The sequence below is a fragment of the Haliotis rufescens genome, unplaced genomic scaffold (genome assembly GCF_023055435.1).
Source record: "Haliotis rufescens isolate VD_foot unplaced genomic scaffold, xgHalRufe1.0.p SCAF_1, whole genome shotgun sequence".
Classification (NCBI taxonomy): Eukaryota; Metazoa; Mollusca; class Gastropoda; order Lepetellida; family Haliotidae; genus Haliotis; species Haliotis rufescens.
This window is the reverse complement of record NW_025963779.1, coordinates 26,035,637-26,047,675: the sequence shown is the minus strand read 5'-3', so window position 1 is coordinate 26,047,675 and position 12,039 is coordinate 26,035,637. Positions and strand designations below refer to the sequence as shown.

The window sequence follows — 12,039 nt, the reverse complement described above, 5'->3', positions numbered from 1 at the left end:
GTCGTTCACTTATTCTTCGAATACAGGTTGAATGAAACAATTGAATGTCATACACCAGAAACATGAACTAACATTCACCATGATTACGAACTTCTGATTATCCTCATCATCCAACAACGTCAGTATCATAGTCGGTACATGTATCTTCGCCGCCCAGCATCACTGATAGCGAGAGACACCATTGCAGTGCAACAATTCAGTGATCATTACGGAGACATAGATAAAAGGTGGAAAGCCTGGACCAGTGCAAATGTTTACCTGCAGTTTCTGTGAGCTATGTAAACATCAATCTGATGTGACTGTCGAGGTTTCCTTGATTCATGGTTGCCATTTTGGGTACATTGGACATGTAACCAAACACATCCCTCCACCATTGCAATCTTAACTCCCAATTACTTGTCAAATGTGTCCACATAGAACATTAATTTTTGTCATGCATTTATTTCATATCATATCTGGGCAAATTTGCTCACATCACTACTTCCACGTCTGATTAAGTCCAAAGAGAAATATAATAGATGTGCTGTCTCGTCTAGCTCATGATGGGGTGAAATTGGTTGCACTTCTCTACACTATGAGGTATATGAGCTCTCTACAGGTCATTAATTAACTGGTTTGGATCAATCTAACGCCATACTTCGAGCGTGCAATTGACACAGACAAGACAAGAAGCTCTGTGTATTTGCACAGTCAATTTGAGAAATGGGATTATCAATATCTAATTTCTATCATCGTCCATGTGAGAAGGTTTCGGATTTAATTTCCAACATAAATCAGTAATCTGGTCGATGAAAAGAGTATGACATTGGCATGGAAATGAAAGACCGTTTCCGCTGGCTGCGCGATATCAACAACACGAAGTGTGTATCACGGAGAGACAGCGACTCGTTCCTCACACCTTGACAGCTCTCTCTGTAGGGTGTAATTTGTAATTGGAATAAATCTGTAGGAATAAGGAATGTATTGTGGATTAAACACGAGACGTTCCATTAAGAAAACACATCAGAGTATATTAACCTTAACAGTCTCTATCAATGGTGTGTTGCTGACGCGATGTTCTTGAACAAAGCTATCATTATCGTTTTCACACATGGCAGAACGAACGCTTTGGATACACATCTTTTACATTGACGGCTGTACCTGCTGTGGGTTGTTATAGAGTTGATGAAAGTGTGGTATGAGGACTGTTTATCTATAATTGATATCTATTTGTATTTAACAGTAGCTGCACAGGTAAAGTGCTGATCACGACGACAGACTAAACAGTCAATGGCAATAATTGGGAGAGTATTGATTAGGATTTATCTCCAATAACGAGGTCCAATCGTGTTATTTGCATTACCCTAGTTTGAATTTAATATATAGAATTCACAATTTGGTTGCAATTGAAGATTGCACAGGAAATGAAGATGTATGTTTTAATCTATCCAAAGAGTCGAGAAGTTAGACCAATTTAGATACATACACAGTATGTACCAGAAAGCTTATTATAAACGACATGTAAATAGGATGTTGATAGCGTATCATCGGGTAATGAAAGGGTATATATACACAATATATGCATTATTTCATAGTTACTGTATTTGAGGTTCGTGCTTTATAATGATAAACCAAATAAATTGTGTCTAATACAACTTGTGGTGCACATGTATCACATTTGCTTTCAAGCGGTGCCGAGCTAGACAGGTACGGCCCAGCATTTCATTGTTTCCTAACGCCGTCGGCAACATCAAAGCAACAGGTGTTAAGCGTTCTACTTACCTGAGTGTTGAGCGAGGCATAGGTGTATCATCACAAACAAGACACACAGCATCTTCGTCGACATCTCTAGAGGATGGCTTCATCCAAGAGCTCCGTGCTCTTTACAAATGTCCACGAATAAACTTCCAAATCACATTTGTCTTACCATTGACAGAGCAGTCAGCACCTACTTCAATCTAACCAATCTCTGTTTTATAAATCCGACGTAGCGCCCCCTTACGGCGCAGAGTGAAGCGGAGGAAAAGTCTACGCTGTGTCTTTTTTCAGCTATGAAGTTGATACGTGAATTCGCTTGGGTCTTTTAGCACAGATTCGAGTGACTGTAAATGGAATTGGGAGCGCAAAGGAAAAATCCGTGCTACAAATCGACAGAGGAAGTCTATATTGTTTCCCTAATGTTCACTTATCGATACAGCCAATATCTCAACGGGAGCGGGCATTGAAGGCGCGAGATTGAGTTCTCTCGCTTTCTTCATTTAATCAGGGAGTAATATAAGATTCCAGACTGCAGCCTGGCAAGCTAGGTATGACAGATTGCTCGGGGCAGTCAGCGTGGGAAGACCAAAGGCGTTGCTATCTTTGCACCCGCTTTTGTGTCCCCCAGTGAGAGCGTGCCACGTCACAGTGAAATACTGCACGGGCCTTTGCCGCGCCTCTTCCGCCTCCTCGTTATAAAGCGCTTCTTCTGTCAGCTGTTAGGAGATAAAACAGTACGTTGTGAGGTGGAATAGCGTTTTCAGATAAAAGACTTGCCGGTTGTATCTTCCGACACAAGAGCATAACGTGCCGACGTTTCCATTACTGCTGCTTGGTGTGGACCTTAATTCCTACTCCTGGCAGTGGGCGACAGGAAAATATTGTTTATGTTTAAATATAAACATTAGTAACATTAATAAACGTACTGATTTAATTTGTAAAGATGCCATTGCTTTGGATTCTTATCAAATAAAAACATAAAAAAATATATAAATAAATAAATAAATAAATAATACTAATGTCTTTGTAGCTCATTCGTGTATGGCTGTGACAAATATTACTTAAACAAATTCAGTCGCCATGTCATTAGCAATAAACGTTACGTTAATTTTCTCCAAAGGTTCCGTAACAGAATCTTACAACTGTTTCATCTTAGACATTTTGATATACCCATTCGTAGATCTTGTTTGTGATGAATGTGATACAATATATGGAAGTCACCCTTTTTCAAATACGAAGTAAGTCCAGCTACCGTAGGCAGCTTGGGTTCTATACTCCCCAGGACGTTGAGAATCTAGAATGCAAACGGATCAATTGTCGGAGAACAATTAAAATCGCATTTGAGCAGATAGTAGTATCTGGGTACCTGCGGTATATAAATGACTACTACTACTACTACTACTACTACTACTACTACTACTACTACTACTACTACTACTACTGCTATTACTACTACTACTACTAATAATAATAATACGGAGTTATTGACCATTTCGTGGAAGGTCAGGCCTATACGTTCTTAGGGATGCAGATTAGGGACAAACTCCAGAATGCCCATATCAAGGAAAAACTCCGGGCAGAGTACAAATATAGAATCAAGAAAATCTGGAGTTCAGAGATGAACGCTCGCAATTAAGTTAAAGCCACAAATACTTATGCTGTACCCATCTTTTCATATTCTTTTAGTGTTGTTGAATGGACAAAGCAAGAAAGTCAGGGTACTGACAACCTCACACGAAGAATCATGTCAGACAACAGATCCCACCGCTCTCCCTTCAATCACCTATATTTACCAATCATTATGGGAGGGCGTGGTTTGGTTAATGTCGGGCTCTTCATGACAGAATTGTTTTGTGCACTTTTGCACACATTTATTTGTCTGATGATCCTCTTGTGAAGCATGTCAGGACTCATGATGAAAACAAGGCATTCCACAGTTTTCGTAAACGAGCCAAGGATGTGGGACATAATCTCCATTTCAGTGTTGATTTTGTTGATGGTTCTGTAGTGCTGGACGGTACAGAAATGAGTGTCAACCAAGCGAAGTGCCATATCAAGTCGTTGAATTTTCTGTCCCTTTTGACAATAATGTGATTGACAAGATTCAGCAAAGTCATGACAAATATGTAGACCTCGCTTTATATCATTTAAATATCAACTATGTGGATACTACCAATACAACAAGCTGGGGTTTTGAAGTGGTAAGCTTCCGAGACCTGCATCACTTCGGGGTTTGCTCCTACTTTAAGCTAGCACGTCCTATAACTGAAATACCATTTAAAGTCCAATTGAACTCATTCATTCAAGAACGCTGAATTCGAAATAGTGTAACAGGACATGCATAAGATATTTGAGTAACTCTGTATCCTTGAAACACAATGCCTAATAGTCGTTTTTACAATTTATTATTTATGGACAGCGAATGGGACTTCTCCCAGAAAACGCTGCCTAGTCGAACCCACTGTGAACCAAACTTAAGGCACCAACAACAATGGGGAGTCGGGCAACTTGGTACTTGGGATGCAAGCGTGACATTTCGAAAGCGATGTCTGCGTATTTGCCATGTTTTCCTGAATCTTGTCAATCACATTAGTGTCAAAAGGGACAGAGAATGATATAAAGGACAAGATCAGGTTTGTTGGCCTGGATACGTCTAAGGCTGTATACGAGCCTATTCCAAAGAATTTTATATTCATCATTTTCCATGACGCCCTCTACATATTCCGGGTCGTACCATGGATGGGCCTCTATGTCAAAACCACAAGCATGGCGAAGACGGTAATAAAATGATCGAGGCACTCCATCATGTCGCTTACGATACTGTGTTAGTACCAAAGCTGGGCATCCACTGACAATGTGTTGGACAGTCTCATTAAATTCATTGCATGATCTACATTTCATATTTACATTTTGATGCAAAATCACAAATTGACAGTTTCGTTTGGGAAGTCACTGGTCCTGAGCAGCAAACAGAAAGGCTCCTGTTTCACTTTTCAAGCCTGCCGACTTCATCGAAGCAAAGGGCTCTGCAGGGTTGCTGCTCTTCTGAACACACAGGACATAAGCTCGATGCAGTGGTTGTTCAGTTGGCCTCTCTGAAAAAAATTAAGTCTGGACCGGTTATTATTATTATCGTTCCAAATACGAAAAACTGCATGCCAACTTATATATAATATTTTTCGGATATTTAGTCCTATTCTTTTACTGAAAATGAGAGATTTTTGGACTTCCTGTTTTTCTCTACAAATTTTCCCTTAAATTAGTGATAAACAAACTCACCGTTCATGGCCAATGAAACTTGGACAGAAACCGTGGTTAACGTCATATCAACAGGATGAAACGTGACCAAAATAGAATAATGTCTTGATCTCAAATTTCTAATCAACGACAATCAGATGGAAAATAAACACAAATCTTCGATGTCTTTGTTTAACAATGGTCGTACATTCTTAAAAGATAGTGCCACTAATCCTGAAAGGTTTTCAATCCACATTCGGGTTTGTTTGGAACAGAAATGTTTGGCAACGATAAGAATATTCAAGATGTCAAAAAGGCCAGGAGTATGAAAATATGCCAGATTTATGTGATCGCTCCATCATCTCTCAGTGTTCCAAATTGAAATCGTAGCAATGTAAGTATTTGTGTTTGATTTTTACAGAGCAGTCGGTCAATCTATTAATTTTATGCCATGCACTTTACTTCTAGATGTCGTCAAAAGCAAACTTAATTTCATTCAGTTTTTCTCTGCCAACATTATTTCGAAGGAAGGGCAGAACATTTATATTTAAACAAACTCATTTATGTGACCAGATGTGCATCACAATTGATATTTGTGTGGTTGAGAAAAACATTGATCCATTTGATACCACTGATTAAATAAATTGAAATAATTTTGTATTTTCGTCTATTTTTACGATCGTGTTCATTCCATCTCAAAACCGATCAAATATACAACTATCATTGTGATAATGTTCTATAGTGAGTGAGTATGGTTTTACGCCCCTTTAGCAATATTCCAGCTATATCACGGTGGGGGACACCAGAAATGGGCTTCACACATTATATCCATGTCGGGAATCGAACCCGGGTCTTCGGCGTGACGAGCGAACGCTTTAACCACTAGGCTACCCGACCGCCCCCTTATAATGTTATATATGAAACCATACTTTCATAGCTATATATAGACCATCATATTTACTGTACCTTAAACGTTTTCAGCCTATTTTAATTACGGCGATTGCAGTTTTCCTGCATGCAATATACGAGTGATACTTTGAACCGTACAGTATTCCACTATATCCTATAACTTCATGTTTCGTATGTATCGTTAACACCAACTCGACTTTGCAGGATTATTTCGCAGCGCGACCTCCACTGAAATTTTCACACAATGCGTGAATAGTAGTTACAAATCCTGCTCGCTCTGTTATGCTTTTGCTGTGTACATTATGGAAGTTATTTATTCAGTTAATTCAATCGTGCATTATTGCCTCATTTTTGAAATATGATATTGCAGTTATGAGATAAATATTTACCTTGTTATAAAACAATAACATCGACTCGTAACCAGAATAACAGAAAGTATTGCTTTTGTTCAAAAATAACGCAGTGATTCTAGTGCATATGAAGCCTAGTGGAGCGAAATGTTGTAACATAATATAGCCAAGTCTGCGCTTAGTAACATGAACACGCAAAGATTCGTTGAGAATCACCAGGTAACATTACAGTGGAACCCACACCTGTTCCTTGTGATAAACCATACAACCGAGGATTTTGAACCTTTATATAGAATGACATCCACATATAGCAACTTCTATTGATTTCTATATGAGACTGATCAGTTATAACGTATACTCCTGATGGAAATTTACTCTATTTCAACATCGAGATTTTTGCTGTTTACGTACTATTGGTCGGCCGGCAGTGAGGTTTTACGCCACTTTTGCATGGAATATCACGACGGGGTTACCAAGTACGGGCGGGTCATGGGCTAAGATTTTGTTCATGATGGGAATCGTTAAATTGTTAAGATGAAATGTCAGGAACATATACAGTTTACACACTAACATACATGAAGGCACTTCAACAGAAAGATGCACCCTGCAACATATACGGAGGTCTTCAGCAATCCATGCTTGCCGTAAAAGGTGACTATGCTTGTCGTAAGAGGCGACTAACGGGATCGGGTGGTCAGGCTCGCTGACTTGGTTGATGCATGACATCGATCCCCATTGCGTGGATCGATGCTCATGATGTCAATGACTGGATTGTTTAATCCAGACTCGATTATTTACAGACCGCCATCATATAGCCGGAATATTGTTTAGTGCGGCGTTAAGCAACAAACAAACTTATGCAGATATTTAAATATCCGTGGGGATACCGCTTTAAAAGTTGGACACCAGCAAACTGCTAGTCTTAATTTTGGTGAGTGTGTGTCATGGAACTACGGTGGCTCATAATCTCAATCAAGGGAATGTCTGGTCCAGATTCGATTATTTACAGCCCGCCTTCATACAGCTTGAATATTGCTGAACGTGGCGTTAAACAACAAAACATACACATACATGTATATTAGGCGTGAAACGAATGATCGAGCTGCGGAGAGCATTTCAGTTGTCAACGGTCCGGTTGTACGTTAAAATATCAACAGATTACATAGATATCGCACTACATTATAAATGGGTATCTGATAACAGTACGGAGCATCCTTAATGAGTGAGTGAGTGAATATGGTTTTACGCCGCTTTTAGCAATATTCCAGCAATATCACGGCGGGGGACACCAGAAATGGGCTTCACACATTGTACCCATGTCGGGAATCGAACCCGGGTCTTCGGCGTGACGAGCGAACGCTTTAACCACTAGGGCTACCCGACCGCCCCAGCATCCTTAATACATATTGAAGAAAGAGAAATGTGTTTTTTCAACATAACATCTTGCTATTCGGAACTGACGGCCTCAATATGATTATAACTCCAAAGGCAAGCTACCTAATTGTGGACGTGTTAGGCCTTGACTTGTCGAATAAAACCAGCAAATATGAATCGTGGGTAAAAAACCGATTCAACGTTTGTTGTTTAACGCCGCAGTCAGCAATATTCCAGCTATATGACGGTGGTCTGTAAATAATAATGCCTCACCCGACAATCGAGATATTGGCAAAATGAGCGTCGATCGTATTTTGGATACGATGACATGCGTCAACCAAGTCAGCAAGCCTGACCACCCGATCTCGTTAGTCGCCTCTTACGACAAGCAGGGGTGGCTTTAGATCAATAATTATACTAATCCGGATCTTCACGAGCTGTCGGAAGAGAAACGTACCTTAATGCTACTGCAATATTCTTCCAATTATGTTAAAAATGTACCGCTATAATAATCACATATCAAATGTGGTGTTTTAGCTCTTGTAAAAAAAGAAACAGTTGCTCAAGTGCTCCCCAAAGGTCACCCCTGTATACTTTTTATGCCAAAAAATGATGATTTCATTTGTATGTTATTTAATAAATCTTCTTACTCATTAAGGTAACTTTCGATCTAAATAAACAATTGTGTCTGTACAGCTAGACTTCGTGTCGTTGCTCCTTGTGTAAATTATGCCAAACACGTATATTTCATTATTTCCCGTTAAAACGTTTTGCTACAGAACTGATATTAATCACAGAACGGGAGGAACTAGATCATCAGTACAAGTGACATCTTTGAGATCAGAAGAGATTTGAAATCTTTAAACACACAAACAAAAACAACACAAGGAAAACTGTATGGTATTTACGACTTCGCCAATACAGGGGCGAAACCACGGCACTACATCGGCCCGTCGAGATTTTATCGACATGAAACTTGACACGAAAATGCATCTATAATATCAAGATGTAGCTCTCTGGAGTTTTTCCTCACATGATTACCTTGCTTAGATATTCGCCCACGATTTATGTTTTTCCTACACGAGTTAGGACGTGCCTGGTCCCGGATTGAGCTACTTACATGAACTGTAGACTGATAATGAGAGCGTCTCCCCCCTACGGGCCCCGAGATTTGCCGAGATAACCAGACGTGCAGCGCCTCAAATGCCGAACTTCGTTAGTTTTCTATCACCGTTAAGGCCCTATACACTTAGTTCAATCAGCGTGATCTTGTCATATACCTGAGGTTCAATTGTTTCCAAGTGTGCTGCTTTGTGTATACAGAGAGCACTGCTGGCACTATGTGGCTATATGAGTATTCATACTCCGTGTAGTAATTTATTATTAATTCACCTCTTGTCTGGTAGCACCACAACTACTTTTATTATGATTAAATGTTATTATTAACAACGTGTATTGGTATACCTACGCACGATTATGTTAATGATAACTCGTAATGCAGCGTCCTTGGTTCCAAGACCTACCTGCATGTGTTATTTTACATACATCTTGATTTTCAGATGTTTTCAGACTCGACAGCGCTTTTGAGCAGTTGCATGTAACTGGAAACTCATACAATATAAATCATACAAGTATGTCGCAGACATTTACCACACAGGTGAACCGAACGAGCACTGGTTTGGTGCGGAAAGATCAAGGATCATAATCGGCTCGAATCCGGATTTCGATCATAGGATCAGAGAATCCTGACTGGTTGATATGTCGGTATGATAGCAGTGATAGCATCTTCACTACATGTTTGATAACAATGTTTTCTTGAGACTAAATATTTCTCTCTGAAAACAACCCGATAACATTTCTTTGAGATCGCGTTCAAGGCTGCTGTAGCTAAAGTTAGACAGGGGCCTGGCCTGGCATAGCGTGTATTGAATCCTAGCTTCTATTGCCCAAGTTTGCGTAAATCAATTGTGATGCGCTTCTGGACTGCGAATGTGGTAGGTACTCGCACCAGCTATCTGAATCTCTGACGGGATTGCTGTTAGTCTTGTGGTAAATGTTTTCGCACGTAACTTTGAAGACACGAGTGTTGCTCTCCTATGAGATGTGAATCTCATTCCTTATTCATTTAATACTGTAATTAGTATCAACTGATGAAGAGGTCTGCGTTTCCTTTAATGTTGGGGGCGGTCGGGTAGCCTAGCGGTTAAAGCGTTCGCTCGTCACGCCGAAGACCCGGGTTAGATTCCCGACATGGGTACAATGTGTGAAGCACATTTCTGGTGACCCCCGCCGTGATATTGCTGGAATATTGCTAAAAGCGGCATAAAATCATATTCACTCACTCACTCACTCACTATAATGTTGGTTGTGTCCACTATGTAAATAACTTATATTATTGATACAAAGATAAAAGACGTTAAGGGGCGGTCGGGTAGCCTAGTGGTTAAAGCGTGTGTTCGTCAAGCCAACGACCCGGGTTCGATTCCCGACAATGGATACAATGTGTGAAGCTCTTTCTGATGTCCCCCGCCGTGATATTGCTGGAATATTGCTAAAGCGGCCCTAAACCATACTCACTACAAGACGTTAAAAAGTTCCTTGTATTAGAACAAAGTATGATAAACTTTCCTCTACTCTTATATGCGCTTTCAATTCTTGTCATCAAAGTTTACCAATTAAATAGAAAATGGGGATTTCAACGGCACCGCCTTGAAATCTTCCCTGCCTGAAGCGTTTCAAACTTTTCTTTCTAAAGTCTATCTACGTAAGTTCCTGACAACATAGAATCAAGATAGAAATACCATACATTCTGACAAAAGTAAGTGTAAAGTGTTTGAAGATGGGTACGGCACATCAATGCGTGGCGTGAAGCAATCGATTAACCCTATATAACTACACCCAAACTACACACCTTTATGGGAACAGTATTACACAGGTGCAGTGTCAATATCACCCTTCAAGTGACACTGAATCAACAACATGTTATCCGATATCTTGGAGAAACACCAATGTTGCGACTACAAATAAACACCCCGTCCTTGTTTGTTTAGCTAGATCGTGCAAAACGTGTTTCTCTCCATTTATAAAACTGCTCGCGAGTGTATGCTTAATCATTTTTGTATCTCCATCTAAATTGTCCAGCTGAAACTTGTTTGTATTAGTTGTACACATAAACAGGTTATACTGTTACACCTGTAGGATAACCTTTGAGATCACTTTGTAGGACTGGTTGTCATAATGATTCACAGAACCCCATCAATTGCAACGATACCAATAGAATTCATCCGATTTAAACCAGATTTCGATAATTAGAAATGAAACACTGCTGTAAACGTGAGCTTTGAATTCGATTCCAGAGCTGCGTGTTTTCTACGGTGAGGTGAGGTGAAATGGGGTTTAACGTCGCGTCCAAGATTATTGAACCTATATAGCGATGTGCATGTACGTGTGTGTGTTTGCGTGGCTGCTTGTACTAGTCAGGACTGATGCCGATTTATAGTGCTAGCTCACTGAGATACCATGCCGCAGTTTAACATGAATACCCCACTCAGACACAGTATACTGACTCCGAGCCGACCAGTCTTTGTTTTAGCCCCTTAATGCCGAGCGCCAGACAGGGTAATAACAAGTACCATCTTTTAACTTATTTTGGTATGACGCGTTCGGGGATCAAACCCCGGACCTTCCGCTCTCTGGGCGGACGCTCTACCATAAGACCACGCAGGCTATCGTGTTTTCTACGGAGTGGTTGTAGACATTATTACCTGGTGAAAACTGAGGTTGACAAAATGTTTCTTACGTGAAAGGTGAAAGGTGAGCACGTTTATCCGTGAGTCAGTTTGACATAAACATCTTGCCTTTTGTAATATGTTACAATGTGCATGTAATAAGTGAGTGAGTTTTGGTTTTCGCGGTTGTGAACTCTATTTCGATTACGCCACTGTAGACAAACTGCATCCAACTCCAACAGACAACTCATATTCATCTCTGTGTGGATTCATAGTAATACTCACATTCTAACCAGTACTCATCACTTTGCGCACGTATTCCCGACCGTGTGTGGCCGTTACTTCGAAACTCCTTTCTGACTTTCTAAATAATATTTTTCATAATACTGAATCGAACTGACACTGAAAACAGAACCTTGAAATAATTTTATTATATTGTAAACGTTAGCAGGGTTGCATTATAACCAATCGGATACTGTTGGAGATATGTTTCCTTTACTAACTTATCGCCGGGTGACGGTGATGTCCCGCTTGCCGTAAAAAGCGACTAACGAGAGCGGTTGCCAGGCTCGCTGACGTGGTTGATGCATGCAATCGTTTCCCAATTGCGTGGATCGATGCTCATGATGTCAATCACTGGACTGTTTGGTCCAGATTTGATTATTTACATACCGCCGTCATATAGCTGGAATATTGCTGATTGC

At 40.2% G+C, this 12,039-nt stretch overlaps 1 protein-coding gene across 1 annotated transcript in view; it reads right to left on the bottom strand.

Annotated features, from left to right (window-relative positions):
• Positions 1 to 2,277, bottom strand: part of LOC124131696 (G-protein coupled receptor GRL101-like) — a 93,273-nt gene extending 90,996 nt beyond the window's left edge. Inside the window, exon 1 of the mRNA XM_046495145.2 lies at positions 1,762 to 2,277. Within this exon, the coding sequence (XP_046351101.2) occupies positions 1,762 to 1,825 (64 nt within the window). The 5' untranslated portion in view covers positions 1,826 to 2,277. The remainder of the gene's footprint in view (positions 1 to 1,761) is intronic.
• Positions 2,278 to 12,039: the final 9,762 nt, after the last annotated feature.